This window comes from Lissotriton vulgaris, chromosome 4_1 (genome assembly GCF_964263255.1).
Source record: "Lissotriton vulgaris chromosome 4_1, aLisVul1.2, whole genome shotgun sequence".
Lineage (NCBI taxonomy): Eukaryota > Metazoa > Chordata > Amphibia > Caudata > Salamandridae > Lissotriton > Lissotriton vulgaris.
The window spans coordinates 2081167243-2081191452 of NC_141691.1; the positions used below are offsets into that span (position 1 = coordinate 2081167243).

Consider the following 24210-nt stretch of genomic DNA (forward strand, 5'->3'; position numbering starts at 1 on the left):
GGGACTGCAAATCAACAATGGACATAACAGGTGATTGTACTATTTGTATTTGTATTTGGTATTTGTAGAGTGCATATATCACCGAAAGGTCTCTTAGCGCTAGAGACTATGTAGGGTATTCTCCCAATTAAGGAATGGAAGGAGCATTTAATTTTTTAGACGTAGCCAATCCAAAGCAGGGGGTTTGTGAAATAGTCAAATTCATAAACAACATATGGTTCGGGATGAGACATGCACGATGCAAAGCCTCAGTGCCTTGTACTTGCCAGACTTTAGAACCCCCATACAGATTTAAGATCAATCGTATCTTTCCACAGTTTATAGCTCCCTTTTGCTAATTGGTCCAGAAAGGACTTAGAATATCGTAATTTAGTGTGGGTGAGTCTAACTTTGGAAGAGGACTCAGCAGTCATTTTAAAATATAAAATGCTTCAGGATTAGATAGATTAAAAGCAGTAAAATAAGTAAACTTTTTTAAAAGTCGGTGTAATTGCGTGGACCAGATTACCTTTTAAGATGCAGGCTAAATTAGGAGCCTAAGTGTTACAAGAGCCGTGCAATTGCACATTTTTGCAAACTAGTGAGTGATCAGGTGTAGACTCCCCGGCACCGCCACAGGGAGGAACTGAAGGAGGAGGAGCCGAGGCGGACGGACGTGGACCGTCTCGGCTCCCGGCCCGCGCGCTGCTCCGGCCTGGAACCAAGCGGCCTTAGGCAGCCCTCCGCGACGCGCACGCTTCCTGACTGAAGCGGGAGGTGTGGGGCACCTGCAGGGCTGTCCCGATCGCTGCTGGTGCCCGTGGAGCGGCGCTGGTGGATTGCTCCCGATCCCTGCCTGGACCCAACATGGCGGCCGCCCGTTCCAGCCCGGGCTTAACAACAACGACGAGGAGCGGAGCCTGTTGCGTCCTGCCGGGGGAGAGTCTGACGGGAGCTGGTCACCCAAGCGGTATGTAGGGCTCCTACCGCGCCAAACCCCCCCCCCCCCCGCCACCCGACGAGACTCTGCGGTTACACCCGAAAGGGGCCGGTGATTGACGGCGGCGCCCTCTGCTAACGACGGCGCTGCCTCGAGTCTATCCTCACCTACCTGCTCCGGGGGGCCATACATCCATTCTCCGCAACAGACGGGCCTGGGCCCGAGGTCAGAAATGTGCCCCTCCCCACCCCCCCACTGACCACGTTGCTTCGCGCAAACGGTGCCTGACTCCAAGATGGCGCCCTTGGGGACACGCTTCCGATGACCGGCGGACACAGGCTCCAGGGACACGAACGCATGCCAGGGGAAACCTTTGCTTCAAACTTTGCTGCCTTCCATCGCTGCCTGGGCGCCGGGGGTCTTTCTCCCCTGACCCTCCTCTGGTCTCCGGATTGAACTCCCCTGCCCAGCTCCTCTTGAACTATGAGGCTGCGACTTTGCTGCGGACTGCCTGTCCCCCCCTGGACCTGCTGGCTATGCCAGCCCTCTTTCTGAACCTTCGGACTCGGACCTTCGCGCTCCCCGCCATTATCTCTATATGACGTGCCTCTTCTACTAACTTTTTCTTCCGCCATTTTAGTGACCTCTCACTGTCCTTTTGACTTTCCTACTGTCTCTCTTATTGCCTCTGACCAGTATAGGCCTAGAGTATATCCATTTGTATCTCCTCCTCTTGTGATTCTATCTCTTGTACATTTGCAATTTTTTTCTTTTCTATTTGCACCTTTTTGTAACGCGTGTAATCCTAAGTCAGCTGAAATTCCAGGAGCCTAGTCCCGACAGCTCGACGACTTTCGGAGGGCTGGATGAGGTCCCCCGCTACACGGCGGAGGAGGGCACTGGACATCGAATGCTGTCTTATGTAAAGCGCTCCGATAACCTAATCGGTTCAAGATCCTGAAATGTGCAACGTAACTGATTCTATGTAAACTGCTGTGACAACATGTAACGGAACTGGTGCTATGTAAAGCGCTCTGATAACCTTATCGGTTCAAGTTCGCGCTATAGAAAACTCTAAAAATAAATAAATAAATAAAAGAGTTTTCGAGCTGCCCTCTATTGGTGCTGGACGATATTCCTATTCTGTGTAATTGTCCACATTTCTGAAAGTGTTAGCTTTATGCAGAAAATGATTTCCATAGTGTTGGTAGCAGTATAACTTTGCATAATTAGTCGAGTCTAAGTACAAATCTTCAGCATCAAAAGCAGCATATTATTTCAAATCAGAAAACAGAGCCTCTACGGCCTGTACATCCCAATCATCAGAGCGTATATTTTGTTTAAACCACATCACCCATTGAAACACATAGTACATTAGGAACATTTTTAACCTCAGTGGGGCCGTGGATCTGAAATTTAACAGCATCCCATACAATCCCATCTAAAACGGGCCAAGCTGTAATGTTAACAAAAGTCTGGTTCCTCTTCATGATGTGCAATGAGGAGTGGGGTGCCAAAGTTCCATCAATTAATCTAATTTAAGTTCTTTCCTTAACATAGTGTCCATTTACAAAACGGAAAAAATACTCCAGAAATCCAATTGACATGAATAAAAAAAAAGAAAAAAGCACCAGGGGGGTATCAGAAAATGTTTTTTAAGCCAAACAGCAAAAATCTAAATTTTCTAAGGGGGATTTTGATGTAGTAGAGTCAGTGTCAAATGAAAAACGTGACTGGCTTACTGCAGATGTTTGCAAATCAGGCATCGACAAATCTGTGGGATAGGTATACTCAGTATCATCAAAGTGTTCACCAGCCGGTGAATTCCATAAAGGATCAGTAACTGGAAACATCTTGATGGCAACGTCAGGCCTGTTGGTATTTGCCGAAGCCAATACAGAATTTCTCAGCATTGCTGGACAAGAGACCACTGGAGTCATACTAAGAAGAATAGGCCACTCGCTGTAATTTGAAATTGTCAATGGAGATGTAGCTGTTTTCCTTGTGACCAGGAAGTGGAGGTAAAACAACTGTTCTTGCACCCTGCACGCCAAGCACAGGAACTGGTGCACAATATGAGGGGCCTAACTCCTTCTTGTTCTTCACCTTCTTACGGACCAGGTCACTGACTCGGGGTAGCCAGCCAACTACTGTAATCTGAAGAGCAGCATCAGATGTGAACGGCAAGTGTTCCTTTGCAAGACCGTCTCTGGTCTTTTGTAGTTCTGTAAAACAGCAGAATGTTTATCTATGTCAAAGGATGTGGCAGACGCCGCTATGTCTAGACCCTCAAGGTCCGGAACAAACATTTTGATGTCAAAGAGCATTTTGTATGGGGTCCGCCCACCCAAAGATCTTCTAGGGAGATTATTAAGTTCACGTTGACTGCAATATAGATGGGCCGGCCAGTTCCTGCCAGTACCTAAAACCCTAGCTGTCAAGGACTGCTTTAAGTCACGTTTCATCCGCTCCACAACACTATTGCCGTCAGGCCTGTATGGAGACGAAAATTTGACTTGGACACACAATGATCCCATGGAATCCTTGTACGCCTTAGAGGCGAACGCTGGACCCTGGTCCGAATGAAAGGTGCCACAATGGAGATTTACATTTTATAAAAAATATTTATAGATGCAAGAAAAATTTCAAATCCCATATTTAGCAAATAAAATCACGAGGACGTGTTTTTATTCGTTTTCCTACTAGGAGAATGCCCACTAATTCTACCAAAACATGAGAAAAGCACAGTTATGTCTGCAAACACATAAAATACACAAATGGTTATGTCAGAATGCTTTTCAATCAAGTCAAACCTGATAACTCCATTAGGTCCATTGCAATTTTCGGCTGATAGCATATGGAGAGCAGTCAGTGGATCTGGTTTGTCGAGTGGTTGACTACCATCTGGTATAGTGCATGGGCAGGAATAAACAGCTTGTGGCGACCACTACGTTGCATGGTTGCATGGTTGAGATATCTGTATAATGAGATAGAGCTGGGGCCAAATCAAGTTTAAGGTTATTAAAAAAATTGGAGAGCGTGCTAAAATACAACATTGGCCTATCGATTGCATGTGCACTGCATGAGGAGGAAGGAGCACGTGGCGCACTACTTACAAAATGAAGGCGGCAGGATTAAGTGATTTGCTCAGAAACAAAAGTTATGAAGTCAACGTTAACAATATAAAAAAGTAGGAAAGCGTGCTTAAAAACAACATTGTCAAATCAAACTAAAATTTGTATTTACGCAGTATTTAAAGATCATTCACATTAATTAATTTAATTATTCTTAAAGAAAAGTGCTTACCTACGAAAAAGTGGATACGAACACTATCAATGGCTGTGACTGCGGGATAGGAAACGTTTGAGAAGGTTGGCAGGTTATAAATGCTTTGCAGAAGGATGATTGGTTGAGCATGATTTCACTGGGTGTGAGAGCTGTGATTGGGCATGTTGTAATTGAGCATGAGCAAATAAAATGAAATACGTTAGGGGTACATAGCCAGACGGTGGAACGTATTGTGCGTATACGTAATATTAATACGCATGTGCTACCACAAACGTGCATGCGCAAAGTGAAGGCAACTCCTAGGTGGTACATACACAGATGGACATAGGATGTCGATCGAACACCGGCTCCCGCAGGAGGCGGGGAGCCGGCGGGACAGTGGGGGAATTGAAGACCCTCGCACGGTCCCCAACGGTGACGGTCATATTACATTTTTTTAAAAAGGCCATCCCCGGGGAATGGGATCCCCGGGGTCTTGAAGTGGCTTCAGTAGGGGGCTATGCAATCCTCCTCCATAAAATAATAATATATAATTAGCCATGTCCCGGGGGTGGGGAACTCGGTGCCTGGAATTGACCACAGGAGGGGGGCTATGCGCCCCCCTTCCCATAAAAAAATTGAATACGGATACTCTGCTTATTGTCATCGTAGCATAAGCGCAGCCTTCCGATCACGTGCTGAATACTAAGTGGCTGTCAAGTGCTTGTCAACATTTGAAACTTAAAACTGTTGGCAGCCATTTTATGCCGCGGTAGAAGGGAGGGTGAAGAAGCCTGTGAAATGTGAGTTTGAAACGTGAAAAGGGGGAGGAAGTATAATGCTATAAAAAGACAAGAATACACAAAAAAAGCATAAGTACTTTTTCAACATCATGTGCTTCTAAAGTGCCAATGCCAATAACAATACTAGATCTGATGGAAATGAAACTGAAGATCAGTCCAGCCTAGATTCAGTTTCTCTGACCAGTGAATCCAGTATTGAATCAATAAATTCCGATCAGCAAAGGCTAACAAGATTAAATTTAGAACAGGAGATGGATTTTATTGTGGAGGAGAGACTTCAAACCCTATGACTGAGGCAACAAAGGCAACAAAAAAAAAGAGAAGAAACCAATGGAGAAAAGAAAGGAGACGCAAGAGCAAACAAAACTCAACAAAAAAAGAAGAAAAAAAGCACTTGGGTGAATAAATGCCAAAAACAATCATCAATTTATCGACAGTTGTTTTGAGTAAATCTGAGAAACAATTACTATCTTTGGGATTAAATTATTGCCTCATTCACAGTTTCAACTATCCTATGACACTGATAGACCTGTTCTGTTTCATTAGAAAATTGAAACTGAAAAAGCACTTTGCTCTCAAAACTGCTAAAGACACAATGGAATCTGAACTAAGCAAGAACACAAATTCAGATAGACAGAAAACAGGAAATGCAAGTGTCTTATCTGCTTCAGATGCTCACACCCTTTTAACTATACATGATCTAAACGATGCTACCGGATCACAAATATTAGGAGATGATCATGATCTACCTACTCAAACAAGACTAAATAAAATTGACAAGTATCAAAAAGGTGCGGGAATAAGTCCGTTCAAAAGTAAATCGAGCTTTATGCAGCTCATGACTAAATACTCCATCGACATTTTTCGTGACTTGTAATTAGTGATATCAAGAAGCTATATCAATTTACCAAAGGCAAAAAAGAAAGAAGATTCAAAACACCAAACGTGAATATGCGAAGCTAATGAAGAAATTAGGAGATAACCATGAAATTGTAATTAAAAATTCTGACAAAGGGGGCAACTTGGTTATTTGGCCTAAAAAGGATTATATACAAGAGGCTAAAAGACAACTGAATGATAACAGCTGCTATCAAAACACGACCCAAAAAGAATATGTGAAGGCTAAGGAGACTCTGTATAAGATGTTGGGACAATGGCGCAGGAAAGTTTGAATTTCTTTTGAAGAATTTAAATTTATGAATGTCGAATTTCCTGTTCTCCCTATCCTTTATTTAATTCCTAAAATACACAAGGGGCCATTATATCGGCCATTAAAAGTATGGGTGAAAAAGTTGGTGAATACGTAGATTATTTTCTGCAAGATATAGTGAAAAGTTTACCCAGCTTTGTAAGGGACACCAGTGATTTTTTAGACGAAATCAAAAATCTAAAATGGAATTCCAACATGCTTTTAATGACATTAGATGTAGAGTCGTTCTACACGAGCATTGATTATTCACAAGGATTGGCAGCAGTAAAACATTTTTTGGCCAATAGACCGATTGAATATTACGAACATAACAAAATCATTGTCTGCCTTATTGAATGGTGCCTAAATAACAATTTCTTCTTGTTGGGCAAGGACTTATTCAAAGAGCTGAGAGGAGTAGCGATGGGGACCTGTTTCTACCCCAGCTATGCGTGTTTACACGTCAGCTGGTGGGAGGAACAGGTCCTCGCTACAAGACTCAAAACTTGGGGGGAGGAAAATATAAGTTGTTATCTGAGATATATAGATGACATCTTTATCCTATGGCAAGGAAATGAGGATCAAGCACTCAAGTTTGTACAAGATATCAATACAAATACTTTGAACTTGCATTTTATTGCTCATATACATAAAACACGTATGCAATTCTTAGATGTAAAGGTTTATCTCAAAATCTCCACGATTGAATCTACATTACATAGGAAATCCACCGCCGGTAATGCCACGCTTCATGCGACTAGCATGCGTCCGAAGCATTTAATATCCAACATTCCGTACGGTGAAATCTTAAGATTAAAAAGAATATGCAGTTCTACTGATGAATTTGACTCTTGCCTTATAGAAATGGTCTCTTGATTTAAAGTACGAGGATATACTGATAAAGTATTAAAACAGGCTATTGAGAAAGCTAAACTGAGATCCAGAGAAAGTCTTTTTAAAATTAGCAATCCGGTAGATATTGCGGCAGAAGTACCAGGTGAAATAATCGATCCTATCTGCACTAAAGAGTGTCCACGGTTGATAACTACCTTTAGCAGCGAAGATAGAAAATTAAAACCCATTAGAAAGAAAAATTGGCCTATTATACTGACCGACACTGTGCTTAATTTCAGACTTCGTCAGATTCCTACTATTACATTTAGACGAGCCAGTAACATGGGTACTGTCCTGTATAAGACAGCCCCAGAAATGAAACATAATACATCCTGGCTCCAACCGATAAATGGTTTTCGGAGATGTTCTAGTTGCAGAGCTTGCAAGTTTGGTCTAAATGCAACTCCTTATTCCACTCCATTCAGTACACAAGAAATACCTATTACCAGAAATGTCAGTTCTAAAACCGAATTTGCTGAATATGTTTTGACTTGCACCTGTGGCTTGAATTACGTTGGAAGTACCAAGCTACAGGTGCATGTCAGAATATTACAACATCTTAGGGCCATCTTACATAGTGACCCTGCTTATCCGGTGGCCCACCACTTCAAAAGCACACATAACAATGATGTGGCTTGCTTAAAATATTTTGTAGTGGGGGCAATTCCAAAATTAAGAAGTGGTGGCAATTGGGAACGTATGTTAAGGCAACTAGAAACTAAAATGATTCTGGAATTTGACAGCAAGTGGCCTAGCGGTCTTAATAATACAAAAGAGATGCACAACTTTCTGTGAAAAAATTCATTTCTGTCTTTTATTAGTTATGCTGCCACAATCTGCATATCTAATATAAACAACTTAGGGGCAGATTTATGTTGTGTATGCGCCACGTCTGCATCACGCAACTGTGGCGTGAACGTGGCGCATCCCTACGACCGATTTACAACGTGACGCATCTAGGCAGATGCGTCACGTTGTAAAGCCCTGCGCCGCTTGTGGGCGTTCCGGCGCAGGGTGGGCGTTCCGGGGCAGGTGATGTCATTTGAGATGTCATCAGTGATGTCACTGACCATGTCATGAATGATGTAATATGTGACATCATCAGCAGTGGATTGCGGGTGCGCGAAATATAGTTAGTACAACTAACTATATAGGAGAAATTTCAATGGTTTTGTATGAGTGAAATGTCCAGCTAACTATAACACCCCTAAAACTTATAGTTTTTGGAGTGAATTTCAAAGGTTTTTAAATGCTAATTCCTAACTTTGTGAGGCCTGAAACCTATGGTTTTTTCAGTGAATATATATATATATATATCCTATCTTTCAGACTTGGGGGTAAAATGCCTTTTCTGAAGTTGGTCTTTTCAAAAATTAGATTAGTGAGTTTATTTGTCATGGTTGTATATGTCATCTATTCTAATATTCCTAAAGGTTGCTTGCTCAATCTGCCCACCCATTTCATTTCCTTTCGTTCCATCTTCTTTTGATAGCTGCTTCATATTTTATTATAAGCTTTTGATAATTTGTTTTCATAATTAAAATTGTATTTTTACGCAATGATGGGTGTTTTATTCTGCTAAGAAAAGAAAAGAAGAACATATGTATAAGTTTGTCTTATATTTTTTCTATTTTTTCTGTTTTAGATATATGACAAGACTGTGACTTATTCAAATGTCCTCTATATTCCCCCTGACGATACAAGTGGGATTATAATAAGTAGTAGCCTGAGGTTCAACTTCTCATGTACATATAACAGGACAATGCAGACTAGCCTGCTCACGGCACTACATCCCACTATGGAGTAAGTATTCATCGAAAGTGCTGAATGCAGAATGGAACGACTTCCTCTAATGCATTAATGAATATTGTTGATCTCTTGTTTTTTGTTAAATATTTTTACTCTGGGTATCCTTTATGCCCTTATTTTCTCTTTCTGCTCTGTTCTGTTTTGTTTCTTTACATTATGTTTATATGTAGCAATATTCTATGGCAATGTGGGCACTTTGCAGTATGCGGAATGAAAAGGAGGGTCTTTTCTGGAGTCTACAGACAGTAGTTTTCCAAGACTGGTAGCCGATATTTCTACTACTCAATAATAAAATACATAGGAAAATTACTGTGATTGATCACTCTTAAAAGAGACAATGACAAGACATGGTCAGCATGACTTAAAAGTGAAGATGCAATGCAAAAAGAACCTTTTTATTCAACAGATGACTATGAGAATGCTTTAGATTGTGGAGGTTGGTGCAATGATAGAATATCTACAGGTAGAGTATCCACCTGGAAGATCGGTACCGTAGGGAAGTTACTTTTTTTTTCATGTGGATACTTCTACCCACAGATTGCTCACCTGCTCAATAGATACATTAATAGCACCCCCTCCTAGGCGGTAGGTCTGAAAGAGTAGTAAGGACAGGAAATCCTGATGTATTGAACAAGCAAAATGCCCATCCTTTCTCACTATCCGATCCAAGCAATAATGCTTTGTGAATGTGCATGTGAATAGAAGATCTGGTCACCTTACAACATATATCTGCTATGGGCACTCCTGTGGGCAGCGCTAGGGTAGAAGTCTTTGATCTGTTGATGAGCCTGAATTACCGCTGGTGGATTATTTTATAACAATGCAGAGGTCAATCCATAGTGATAGACTCCTCTTTTAGAAAGCCTTGCTCTTCTTGTTGCCCACATAACCAACAAAGGGCTGATCTTCAAATCAATTAAAATGAAACAGTATTTGTAAAGCGCTATTAATCACCCGGGGGTATTGAGATGTTGCCGGTCTTAGTCGAAGAGCCAGGTCTCAAGTCAGTTTCTCAAGTCTGATAGTGAAGGGGCAGTTCAGAGGTGTAGGGGGATCATTCCAGGACTCATTGGCAAGGTAGGAGGTCAGTTGTCTGGAGGGTTGGTAGAAGGTCAGTATGTGGTAGAAATATGCAGGTTCGTGGTTGTAGTGGGCTTTGAAGGAATGGGTTAACATTTTGAATAGGCATCTCTTCTGGAGAAGGAGCCAGTGGAGGTTTCTGAGGTTGGGGTAATGCCGGTCTATTTGGTAAGGTTGAGGATGAGTTTGGCTGCAGTGTTCTGTATGGTGTGGAGTCATTTGAGGAGCTGTGTGGAGGTCCTAATGTAGCTATATTTTTGTAGTCGGGTTGGCTGGGGATGAGGCCTTGCATGACTGTTTTTCTGGTGTTCATGGGGCTCCATCTGAAGATATTAGGGAGCATTTTCTAGGGTGTGGAAGCAGGAGGAGGATACTGAGTTGACCAGGTGCTGCATTGAGAGCTTGCCAGTCCAGATGATCCAGAGATTGCAGGCTAGGTTGGATGAGGTGGGTGTGGGTCAGAGTTTGGTGTCTTCCATTGTGTGGTGTTTCTCCCCAAGATAAGCACCCCCATCTTGTCCGAGTTCAGCTTTAGTCAGTTTGCCTTCATCTAGTCTGCAGCATTTGTCATGGCTTTACTGAAGTTGGTTCTGGTGGTGGCCGTGTGTTTAATGAGCAAGAGAATGAGTCGGTTGTCCTCCACGTAGGAGATGCTGTTGAGTTTGAGGGTGTGTACAACATTGGCCAGCGGGGTCAAGTATATTTTGTGGAGTGGGCTGAGGGAGGAGCCCTGGAGGACACCACAGATGATACTCTTGGTTTTGGAGGTGTAGGGCTATAGGTGGATTCTCTGAGAGTGTCCGGTGAGAAAGGATGCAATCCATTTGAGGGTGTTTCCCTGGACTCTGATGTGGTGGAGTCTTCTCATGAGGATGTGTTAAAAGTCACTGATAGGTCGAGGAGGATCAGGGAAGCTGTTTCTACTCGGCTGAAGAGGGTTCTACTGTCATAGGTTGCAGTGATGAGGGCGGTCTCAGTGCTGTGGTTGGTGTGGAAACTGGATTGGGAGGATGTTTCCTTCCATGAATTGGGTGAGCCAGCGGTTGATAGGCTTCTTGAAAACCTTGGCACAATAAGGGAGCAGCAAGATTGGGAGGTAGTTTTTTAGGTTGCTGGAGTCGGCAGATGGCTTCTTCAGGTGGGGGTTGACCTCAGTGCATTGGATTTGGAGATGGATGCATTGAGGATGTCTGTGACTGTGCTGCTGATTTCTTTGTGCCGCAGGTTGAAAGGGCTGGTGGGGGCAGGAGTCTGCGGGAGCTCTGGAGTGAGTGGAGGTCATGATGGCTGAGGCGTTCATTTGCACAAGTGACTTCCATGCATTGAGTAGGTGGAGGTCTGAGGTGCCGGTTGGTGTCAGGGACTGGTCAATGTCTGTTGGTTGTGGCTTTTAAGTTACGGTAGATGTTGATTAGTTTGTTGCGGAAGTGGTCTGCCAGGGTACTGCAGAGAGCTTGGGATGAGAAGATCCTGTTCTCTGTGGATTAAAGTAATTAGAACTCTCTTAGGATGCTGAAGAGTTCCTTGGTGTGGTTGTTGCTTTCTTTGATTCAAATTGATAGGGCATCTGTCTTGGTTTATTTGAGGTGATAGTGGTATTTGCTGAGGGTTGCTCTGAAAGTGGCAGGTCAGTGAGGTTCCTGGTGGATCGACATCATTTTTAGGTCAAGCCTATAGCAGCACACCTGTGCTGCAATAGGAAAACGACCTCTTGGAGCTCAACACAACTTTTCACACGCGCATGCTTGTGTTTTCTTTTTCGCTAACAGCCTATTGGCCTTTGTGTGTGTCATGTCCCTCCTTTGCTCCGCCCATGGCCTATTGCTTGCAGTTACCCACACAGGCACCATATGTTTTGAATTATCAGACCCAGACGCGTGTGCAATATGTCAAAACAGATGTCTCGCTATGGCGCGCGCACCACTTGTGTGCTTGTGCTCTCTCCCATCGAAATTGGGATGTTTTTGTTTCTCCATCACTAGTGCTGACTCCCACAGTTTTATCTCACTCTCTGGTTGTCCTTCTCATTCTCTCTTTCTCCCGCGCCGCCTCCCTTTCCGTGTCTGCCTCCCACTCTCGATCGCGCCTTTACAGCACCTCCCAGGAATAGTGGACAAGGCATATCTCATAAGTGCCTGTTGCCTGTTGTGGACTGCACTACAAGTCCTGTGATGCGCCTCTCCGTCTCACCCCCTGTCACCTCCTCTGCCCCCTGCAGTCTGTGCCTGGGCTTTGATCGATTGAAGCCTGCTGGGCTTTGCTGCTCGCTCTGTTCCTCCTGCTCCATCTCACGGCACCCTATATCAGGTCAGTGCTGCTACTTTTAAGGTCTCTCTATTTCTGAGCCTGCCCAGTGACGCACATTGTATACACTGAGTGCAGAGCGCTTCATTCATTCACTGTATGCGCCCAGCAGTCACCAATGAGCAGAGAGGATACACAGCCTGCACAGGGGCCGTAGCGTACATCTGTGGGCACCAGGACTGCTTCTTCAATGCATCTGCACACTGCACAGCAGAGCACCCTACCTTGCCATGCATGGGACGGGAAGCAATGCATGCATAACTCACCACTGCAGATCAAGTGCACCGCACAGCAGAGTACTATACCTTACCATGCACAGGATGGGAAGCACTACATGCATAACACTCCTCAATAGATAGAACGAACTACACAGCAGAACGCCACACCTTGCCATGCACAGGACAGGAAACACTATATCCAAAACCCAGCACAACAGATACAGAGTGCTTAAAATACGTTTTTTTATAACTTTTCAACATGTCCCACAGCACCCACGCTGCTCTACAACATAGCTTAAAGACACTGACAAAGCCAATAGCTCTGCCTAAACAGTTACAAAACCCCAAAGTTGAGACCTATTGGCTATACCAATACTTGTTCTAATTGCTTGCATCACATGTTTAGACCCACAGAGTTCAGGGGTGAACCAGCTGACATGTCTGCTGGATCTGCTGGTGGTGACTGGTTTTGTGGGGGCAACTGTGTCTACGCAGTTGGAGATCCAGCTGGAAAAGTTCAGGATGTCCAGCTCTAGGTTGCTAATGATGATGGCCCTGGTGATGCAGAGAACGTTAGTCTACAGGATCTCTGTGACTTTGTTCCATCTGTGGTGGGGGTGGTTGGGAGGCTTGGTGGAGGAGCCGGGGGCACCTGCCATGGTGAAGTAGACTATGCTGTAGTCGGTCCACTTTAGCTCAGAGACATGGCTGAATTTGACTCTGTAGCTGGCTGTGAAGATGGGGTCAAGTGTGTATCCTGCGATATGTGTGTTGTTAGTGACCAGCTGCATGAGGCTGATATTTCCTATTCTCTCCAGGAGGTTGATAGAATTGGTGTCTGTTGGGTTGACCAGATGGAAGTTGAGGTCCCCAAGGAATATATTGTGTTTGGATTTGATTGCTACAGGGAAGATTAATTCAGAGATGGCTCTGCAGAAGCCAGGGAGGGGGCCCGATGATTTGTAGTTGAAAGTTTCTCTGATGGTTGTTTGTGGATTGGTTCGGATTTGGAAGTTAAGGTGTTCCATGATTGGTGTGATGTCATCTTCAGTGGTTGTGTATTGGAGACTGTCCTTGTGGATGATGGAGATGCCTCATCCGTGCTTGTTGGTGCGGTCTCTGTGTATCATCTTAGAGCTCTGAGGCTTCATCCTGTCCATTTTAAATACTGACCATCCTACAAAGACCAGCTCGTGTAACCTCTCCTCATTTTTGTGGGATGAGGTGAATGAAAAATGTGGAAAGTGTGATAGACTGCCCAAAATTCAGTATCCACTTTAAGTGCTGAACATCATCTTGTCCCAGTGACTACAAGTAACAGGCGTAATGATGCATAATGACACACTACGCTGATGTGACAGCCACCCAGTTTTCTGAGTCATAAGCTGCAAATGTCTGCTGTGTAAGCGCTCAAAATGAGACTTTATAAGTCGCAGGAAGGATGTACAGTATTGTTCCTGACCAACTGATCAAAAAGGCATTATCCACTGATCTATCGGTAGATCTCTGGACTTATCTTCTCAGCATGTTGTGCTCTGAGCCATTGTGAAAAGATGGAGTTCCCCACTCTTAGAAGAAATTTTGCACAACTTCGTTATGCAAAATGTGGGTTTCCCTCATTGAAGCAACTGAGGAAGTCTGCCTAGACATCTAGACATCTGCCATAGAGTGTCCGGGATGTATACTACCATCATTGTAAGATCTCTGGCTATAACCCACAGCTAATTCTTTTGCTCTTTTAGCAAAAATGGACTCAACCCAGTGCCTCCCTATTTTATTAGACAGTGTATGCTTCTGGTGTTGTATGTCTGAATTAATATTTTTTCATCACCAAAGACTGGAAGGAGGCCTTGAGAGTCAGACGGATTGTTCTCATCTCCAGATAGTTGATATGGTAAGAGCACTCCTTGGCTTTGCAAAGGCCTTGCACTGTTCGATGTCCCGGATTCCTGTTGCACCCCATTAGACATTCATTTGTGTCAATTGTTTGTGACATGGTTTCCTTCTGGAAGAGTAGATTAAGCCTTTGGCCCCACCATTAGAGGGAATGCCTCACTGGGAGAGTCAGTCAATGCTTGACCTCCCACCTATCCTGTCTTTGTGACCATTGATCTCCCAGTTACACACTGCTGCAGGATTCTCATGTGCAGACTTGTATTCAGGACAATGAGCATACAGGATGTTACGGTTCCAAAAGTGGCCAAGCAGTCAGAACTGCTGACTTTATCACTGGAGAACAACATTTAAATGCCAGCCTCGACTCAATGCCCTGTGATTCTGGGCAAATCACTTAATCTCCCAGTTCCTTAATATAAAAGGTATGGGACATAGTCTGGTACTTGTGTAATACTTTTGGGTCAGGCATGTGCTATATAAAACTGCACAAACAGTACTATGAAACTGAGATGAGATCAGGAAATGAAGCAGGATTTTGATGATTGGTTTGGAAATTGTATCAGTCGACTGGATTTAATCTTTGAGTAGCCATATTCATCCAGGGAAGATATTCCTCAGTGAACAGCTACTACAGCCATATATTTGGAGCACATACATGGGGTTAACTTGAGGCCAAATGGTAATACTGTGTATTATAAATTAGAGCTTCTAACACCAAGCCTTGGGTACCACTTCTATGGGTATGTGGAAGGAAGCATCCTACAGATCTATCACACAAATCCAGCCCCTTTTCTATAAATGGTAACCAATCTAATGGAAATTATCTGATGAACTTGTTGGTGAAAACCAGATCTAGGAGCAGCCTGTACTCAAAATTCAGACATTTCTTTCAAATTAGGAAGGGCCTGAACTACATTCCATGCACTTTTTGTTAAGATGGTACTCGATTGACTGAATGGTTTTTTAATAGGACAAATATTTTCTTCTTCAAGATGGGAATTTGGTGAGGCAATGTTGGTTTTAATTTGTGATGGTTTAATTTACAATGTAGAGAGAATCCATGTCTCATAATATTTTATACCCACTTGTCTATTTTAATCACATTCTTTCAGGTGTTGAGATATCAGCATTGGTGTGGCAAATTAAAGCTTATTGGCTGTCATTATCTGTTTCCAGGGGAGCGTTTTTCTAAGGAGCTCATAGGCCTTGCAGGCATTGATTTATACTTTGAAGATTTCCATTGGCACCGGAGCTTCTGGTCTTTCTGTTGAACATGCTGCATCTGTCTGTGATCTCACAAGCTCAAAGGGAAATGATAAATCTTGGAATGCATCACATTTTTTTTAAAGTAAGACCATTTGTAACGGGGGCAATCTCCTGTAATTGTCAGAAAGATTTAAATAACATGTGGTGGTGTCCACTGAGGTGTTGATGTTGATGCAAATTTGACTGGAGGCCCATCATGTCCAAAGCCTTCGATGTTACCTCATGATCTTGGCATCGACCGGAAACGTTGACAGGAATGATGATGCTAATTTCTAATTTCTAATTTAAAATATTTCTAGAGCGCGGCGTACACTTTGCGGTTTCTTGGCGCTAGGGGGTTCGGCAACTGAGGGAAAAGGCCAGAAAGAGAGATAAGAGGAGATATAAGAGGGTTTAAGTGGGAAAGGCCTGGCTAAAGAGGAACGTTTTCAGATCTCTACGGAAGGGGAGATACTGAGTGGCAGAGCGGAGGTGGTCAGGGAGTGAGTTCCAAAAAGTTGGGGCCAGGGTAGAAAAGTTGGCCCGCCCCACTTTTTGCGTGTGAAGCGAGGGATCTGAAGGAGGGACTTGGAGGAAGACCGAAGTTCTCTTGAAGGTACATAAGGATTGATTAATGAAGAGATGAAAGCGGGGGCAGTGCCCTGTCGGGCCTGGAAGACCATGCAGCCGATCTTAAAGAGGGAACGTTCTTTTACAGGGAGCCAGTGAAGCTCCCTGAGAAGGGGGGTGGAATGGTGATAGCGAGGGAGGCCGTATACCAGCCGGGCTGCCTGGTTCTGGATAGTCTGGAGTCTACGCAAGCTGTACGCGGGGATGCCATGGTAAAGAGCGTTTGCGTGGTCCAGTCGCAATATCACCAATGCGGCCATGATGATCTTAAGTGACTGGGGGGAAAAGAAGCGGGAAACAGTGCGGATAGTGCGGAGAGTGAGGAAGCAGGAGGATACCACGGAGCTAATTTGTGAATGGAGGGTGAGCTGGTTGTTTATTTTCACACCGAGTGTTTTGACCGTGGCGGAGGGGGTCGGTGCGGGACCAAGAGAGGGGGGCCAGAAGAGAGAGCTGATGCATTCTGTCATCTGTTAACCTCCTCACTCTAGAGCTCTCTGTCGGGAAATGTTTGCACGTGCGGGATATATAAAGACTGCCAGTTTCTTATTCTTCCTCTCAACCTCAAGTGTTCCTGGTCCTTTAATGTACATTTTTGGCAAAGTCACATTCTAGGTCAACCGGGGAGGGTTCAGGAACTTCATTAACCTGAAAGGAATCGGGGTGAGACCTGCTCTTTCATACTTTGGTGTAAAGAGAGACATTTAGAAGAGAATCCCTCTGTTTCCTGGGCTCTCTGTAGCCAGTTTCCAATGAGCCCAGTGGAAGGAGGGCTGGTTTCACACCCCAGGTTGGGTGTAATGCAGTGTAAGGGGACTGCTCATTTCTCTAAACCCACCTCAGACTGGGCAGCAGCGGCCTTTAAGGACAAAAGGGTATTGTAAAATGGATTTTTGAGGCACTTATTTGCTTTGAATTACCTCAGCCTATGTTTTCCACACTGAATAGGGGTTAGGCTATATTACATTTGCCGGCAAACATTGCTTCTCTGACTGTCCATATGGACAAAGCATGACTCTGGTTTCAATAGACTGGTCCTGTTAGATTGCCTTAAATTCACCAAAGCCCTTCATAGCTCTTGATTGTCTAACATAAAGAACCTATGCCACCGTTTGGACATGGCTGAGCTGTTTAGCAAGCCACACATGTCAAGGCTTACTTTATGGCTTGTTTAAATATGCCAGAGGCAACCACACAATTTCAGAAGTTGACTGTCATGAATTATCTACTAATTAAACCTCCATCTGGAATAGCACCATATCTTACTTGGGTCGCAAACCTATAGGACAGATATTTTCTAATATACTTTTAATTTCAGCCTATGCATTATCTGGTTGCGTCCCAACCCCAGGTCAATATTCTGATAAGCTTACACTCTGTCAGTGTGGTGATTGTTCACCTCAGAGTACAATTCATGTAATGTTTTTTTTCAAATTTTATACAGCATCAAGAAAGCTGTTTCCGCTTCCTATTCGAAAGTATGCTGGGCTTAGACAGTGCAGATTGCAACAATTTTCTTACAGTCACTTTCCTCTATATCAGCTCACCTGGCTAAGCCAAATATATGCAAATATCGATTAAGTTGTGAGGATCGCTGTTCTAATTAGTGGGATACTGAAATGTATTTCAGGTTATTGTACAGTCTGTTATCATCAACATTACATTATTGGTATGTTGAACATTGAATGTGTCTGCTCAAGCTATACAGTATTTCGCATTGCACCAGCTCTTATTTCTTAATTTTATATTTGTATGTTTTGACATATTTTCATGATGAGACCTTTTACTGTATTGAGGAATTTTTATAATGTAGCATATTCTCATCATAATGAATATTTTTACCATTTACATCTGTTTTTATGATGTATTTGTTCACTGCGGTCTTAAAAATATGATGCTGTGCTATGCTTTTCTTTTATCTTGTTTCTTTTAGGGTTATGTTTTTATCCTATCATTAAAATATATTTTAATGATAGGATAATGCAGGGTTCTAGGGTTCTTAAAGGTATAGAGGTGTTTAAGCTTGTTGTACTATTTATACTCCAACACCACTTCATGTTTTTTATTTAAAGTTGACTTTCTTAGCCAAATAGACTGCTATTTTTTCATTTCATGTAATTTGTTTAAAATGAAATCAGCAAATCTTGTTGTTTATTTTTATGGAATGGACTAGGAAATATGAAAACATATGTGTTTTCCTGGATGTTGCACATGCTCAGAGATATCCTGACTTTTATGAATATCAGAAGGCATCTCATGGTGAAGAACTATTTGTATAATATGGTGGTAAGTCCTTTTCGCACCAAGCAATCTCTTGCCACCAAGGAGATATGAGAGAGCCAGTCAAAACTGTCCAGTGATCCAGCCCTATGTGTCATGAATGCCTTTGGTCATGACACAGTTCTTTCATTCCTCAGATGTATGACTTCGCATTCCCTTCTGTTAAGATCAGCACCAAAATCTCCCTAAAAAAATCAGGGTCTGTAACACCCTCTGCATCAGGTACTTCATCTGGAGTCACGTAAGGTGTTCTCAAGCCTCTTTCCTGAACACTTAACCAAATAACATTCTTAGTTTATTAATCAATACATTTTAACCCCCTCTCTTCCATGTACCCTAACACTTCTTGTTTGTATCTGCAGCAACATTACTGGACCATCAGAGGATGGCTCTGGATCAATTACTGCCGCCATGGCCGCCTTCAAGTCCAATTCCTTCAATGATCCATTCTTAGAAAACAACACCCTGAAGGTGGGCACACCAGTCTACATTGGTATTTCAACTACATTCCCTGACGGAGACACATTTACCCTAAGGGCAGAGCGGTGTGTTGCAGCCCCCAGCCTCAACCCGGGTGATCCCAGCGTTGAACTAATATCAGGCGGGTAAGTGACCATTTCTCAATACTGACCTACCTGTCTCCTCCTACAATAACCTAGTCGCTCCCTGTGCCCAGTGGAATGCGAGCACTTCAACATGATTACAATGCAATTAATAGAAGACCCTGAGTATCAGCAGCAAATGGTATTGATAAATAAAAACAAAAAAGAAATGTTAAATAAAAATAGAAATCAAATGTCTGTAAAATGAAGGTTAAATACATTTATGCAAATATTCATCAAGAACCTATGCGTTTTTTGCTTGGAATGGGAAAAGACATGAGTAGGTTAATATTGTACTATGTGCATGATGGCGACTCGCATGACATAGCGCCCTCTTCTTAAATGATAGTGGTGAATCCATTCTTCATGGGAAACAATGGAGTATATGTTTTCAATCTTATTTAATTTCAATTCCTTTAGGAAACACAATACGTGACTTCACAGTATAGGCATAGAAGGGCATACAGTGTATGTAATCCTGCCTAAAGCTTCTGAAAAGGGTGGAGGGAGAAACCAGAAAAATCGTTTTCAACTTGCATATAAGAAATTGGAAGAACATTATGGAGATGTATATCCTGGGAGACATATATTCTTTGGACTTTGAAAGCAAAATGAAAAGGTTGCTACATATGTTACAGAGTTAAGACAGGTATCTAATACTTGGGAGTGTGTGAATTTATGTGACAAACTAATGCATGATTAGTATAAAGCACAAACAAACCCAGAATTCAGGAGCACCTTTGAGTTGATAACCCTAACCTCAGGGATGTCACAGAAATACTAATATATAACACACACTGCATCGGGTGTAATGGAGGTGCAGCCTCCCAATGAATAGTCTGCTTCTGGCAGAAAAGGTCAGGCAAAGCGGCCAACATCTTGTGATGTGTCAGGAAACAAATCAAAAGCTGACAGTCACAATGCCAAGGTAAAATCTTTAGATGTGTTAACAGTGGGCACTTAGCTCGTAGTCATGTATGTTGTGTTAACAATTCCAATCGCAGAAAATAATGTAACAAAAGCCATGACGCACATGTTAGAGGGAAATCTCACATATCCAAGTAAATATGGTGCAGGTGTTGGAGCATGATGCCAGCAAAGTAGTTTTTCCACACAGATGGTAATGATGAAAAAATACAAGTTCTAAGTTGTGAAATAAAGAGAAACAAGTCAGTTTGAAGAGATGCTTCTTCCCCATTTACAATTATTGGCAAGAGTATTTTGACCAACAGGGGGAATCACTTATCATAAATTACTAGAGATTGACCTTGCAGGGTTTTAGGTTTTTAATAACTAAATGGAAGAAACCAGGGTAATATTTACTGCATGATTAAATATTGTGACCATAGTTACCTGAAGTCTATTTTGGTAGAGTCACAACGGCTCCCTCTTATTGTTAATTTGTATTGGTTGTATAAAATGATGTCTAAACTGCTTCTTTTTAAATCTGTATACTGTTATGATCCATGTCATTTAACTAGATTGAACAACGTGTTATTGATTGATTGATTGATTGACCCTGCAGGGTAAAACAAGGACCCAATCCCATTGGATAGTATGATAATTGTGCAAATTCCCTTTAGAAGGTATTCTACAAACGGGAAGGTTTATATCACCAACTAAGGGTGACATTTATTGGGATGTAAACAAAACCTATTGTGCAGAAAGTTGGCCCCGCACCTGGCCTCATGGGGAACCATTCAGAAGAAGTTTTAGAACGAATAGCAATATAAGGGGTTATAGAACCCATTGTGGTCTGCAGATGGCTTGCATCTGTAGTAGTGGCTAAACACCTGAATGTAGGGAAAAGTGTATTTATGTGGATTTACATGACCTAATTGCTGGATTTTCACCCTATACCCAAACATAATGACCTTCTTAGGATGGAGGGTGATGCTGGCTGTTTTTTTAATAATTCATGGTTCAGTTTGGTCATACCAGCATGTTGAGCTCCACCCAGTTCCCAGACATCTTACCCCTCACTTGTTACACCTCAGGGGGCATACAGATTTCACTGAATACCGTTTGGGTTGGCTGTGGTTGCTGTCACCTTAAAATACACCCCATAGTGCTTATTGGGAGATCTTCTCAAAGTTGTATTCTTTCAGGATTAAATTCTTACATATTTGATATTCTAATCTACAGACTTGATATGGCTGAACACATTAAAAAACAGAAAGGTCCTAATTCACTTAAAGGCTCAGACCGTTCCATTGTTAAAAATAAATGTCAAATTCGTTGTGAGATCAGTTAACTACCTAGGAAATATGATTACCCAAGAAGGCATTAGACCTACACATGACCTTTTCTTGGCAGTCAAAGCAGCTCCTAGTTCCACTGATAAAGATCAGCTTACAACATTTTTAGGCCATGTTGAGTTCTGATGAAAAACATGCCTGAAACTATTCATCGGATGAGAGTGATTTTAAACGAAGGGCATTCAGTTTATTGGAAAGAAGAGTGAATGCCCCAACCTTTGGTTGCTTGATATTCATAGAAATACAATGCTCACAACTGATGCAAGTTCAAAAGGACTAGGTGCCATATAAACACAAAACGTAGGCAGTAAAGAATGTATAGGTGCCTTTGCATCAATGGCAATCAAGTGATAGTAAAACACCTATTCGTACGAGAGGCGCCAGCTTATTCCTGGCTATTAGACAGTCCAGTTTTTTGGGGGGGTATGCAGTTTGCCATCCCTACTGATTACAAACTCCTTATCCTGTGGAGTGGTGTGGCTCACTGGTTAGAGGCGGCAGACCCAGAAGCAGAGAATGGCCCGGGACCAGGGTTCAATTCCCGACGCGGCAGGGTCGTGGACCAGGGTCAACGGACTCGATAATTCTCGCCTCGGTGCCTACTCTAACCAGGGATCACACTCGGCAACTCTGGGCATTAGCTTGCCTCATCTCTACAATGGCCCCCCCACAGACGCCGGGGATGCCTGGTTTCACCTTGGAGATACCCAGAAGGGACCATCTCACAGGGAAAGCCAGGACGGGTTCCCCAGCAGTCTTCAGTGCCAGGACACCCTGAGATGGGATAACAGTGTGCTTTACAAGTATCATCATCATCATCATCATCCATGCATTTGCCTCTATAGGGTCGGATTGTTCCACTCCTACAATAGGCAAATGTTAGATGTTTATAACTTTGTTATAGAATATATATCTGCTGTAATACATGCAGTTGCCACTGTTAATAATGCTTCCCTCTCTAGGTTTTTGCTACTGAGGAGAGAGCCTGGATGAAGATGTGATTCTGAAAGTTGAGTGGGAAAGATGCCTAGCTGATGGAGAGACTTTAGTAAAAGTAAAAATCTTAAGGAGGGCAGGTCTAAGAATATTTCAGTGGTTCCATGAATATGAGTGTACCTGCTTCTGGATTGTGAATAAATCAATTCTAGCAAAAGGGAAACAAAAGCCAAAACATATTTTGTCACTTAAAACATTCGTTTATTGCTTTTTCTGGGCTTACAAAGAACATCCATGTCGTTCTGAAGTCAGTTATTGATTGAGGTGCTGATATACAGTTTCACCACATACCAAGCCGTGGGCATTATGGCTCCATTCAATCAATTCTAGTTGTGTCTTGTAGCACTGTACAATTCAACCTGCCAGAACTAATTTCACTGAGTTATCATGCTCATGACTACATATTATGACCAAGATTTACCCAACTCTATGCAATGTAGCGCAACACCAATAGTTGCTGTGCCGAATTGCATGAGAGAGAGAGGAGTGCACCTTTATCAACCTAGATATGGCATTCTCCTCCCCTCTCCCTAGCTCCAGTTCAGAATTATGCTGCAGAGCACCACACATGCACCTTTGTACCATAGTGCAAAAGAGTCTGCATGAGTTTTGTACTGGAAGGATAGCTTTCCAGTACAAAATACTTTGCTTAGATTGGCTTTAGAACTTTTCTTATGTTGTATGTGTGCAGTACAGTGCAGCATTTTCTCCTTTTAATGCCTGCTTTCAAGTGACATTAATTTTTGCACAAAACCCTGCCTACGATTGTTAGTAGATAGGACTTTGCATGACAAACTATGGTTGGTAGCACCGGAACTCCCATGTATTACACATGGGACCCCTTCTTGACACAGAGGAACTCATAGCAGTGGTTTGCAGTGGTTTGCATTTCTTTTTCTTTCTTTTTACAAACCAACGCAAATACCAATTTGCCTTGTATGTAATTCTCCCAAAAGGGTTTGCCATAGGGTCTGGTAATGCAAACCTGACACAAAGCCTTAAAAAATATGGACTTATATATATAGTTTACCATCCATACCGTACATTCACCATCAATGGTTTAGCTAACTAGTTACTTGATACAGAAGTTTGAATGTAGTTATGGGGTATCAACCTGGTGTAAGAAATGCAGTTGCCAACTGTTTACCATGTGTACCTCTCCGAGATGTTGATACTTAGGACAGTAGCTTGGATGAAGACATGAATTTATATGTATATAATGAAAGTATTGCTGAAAAGAGTGGGAAAGATTTCTAGGTGAAGAAGCAACTTTAGTAAAAGTAGAAAGCTATGTGATGGAGGGCTGGCCTAAGAAACATGTTTTAAAAATCAATCTCAAATCCTTTTTGGAGATTCAGGATGCACTTTATGTAGGGAAACTCTGCAGGGGTGAAAAACAGATATTACTTTTCTCGCTGAGATGCAAAATTATAGCTTTTAGCTTATGAGGGCAACATAAGAAGTCTCATTACTGGTGACCAGGGCTGTATGTTGAAACAAAAGGTTGGGATAACATCTGATGTGACTGTGGATAAAAGTAATTCATACAACACCTCTTTCCTCCATGAGGTTCCCCCCAAACCATAGGCCAAGATGGCCATGGATATTGTGAGTCCAGTACAGGATCAATAAGATTTGGGGTGTAGACTTTTTTGAACAATCACGCTGGCACATCTTGTTAAAATGCATTATGAGAAGCAGGACACAAGGAAGGCTCAAGAGGCAGTGGAAAGAGAGAGAAGTGCAGATTGCATACTTGAAACTAACCAAGTTTTTAGGCAGAGACAAGAAAGAGAGTGTGTGTATGTGAGTGCTTCTGT

At 42.6% G+C, this 24210-nt stretch overlaps 1 protein-coding gene across 1 annotated transcript in view; it reads left to right on the forward strand.

Moving 5' to 3' along the window:
- The window catches only part of LOC147725077 (uncharacterized), a 184959-nt gene that overhangs the window by 70617 nt on the left and 90132 nt on the right, over positions 1-24210 (forward strand). Inside the window, exons 4-5 of the mRNA XM_086918159.1 lie at positions 8718-8875; positions 18897-19139. Of these exons, the coding sequence (XP_086774285.1) occupies positions 8718-8875; positions 18897-19139 (401 nt within the window). The remainder of the gene's footprint in view (positions 1-8717; positions 8876-18896; positions 19140-24210) is intronic.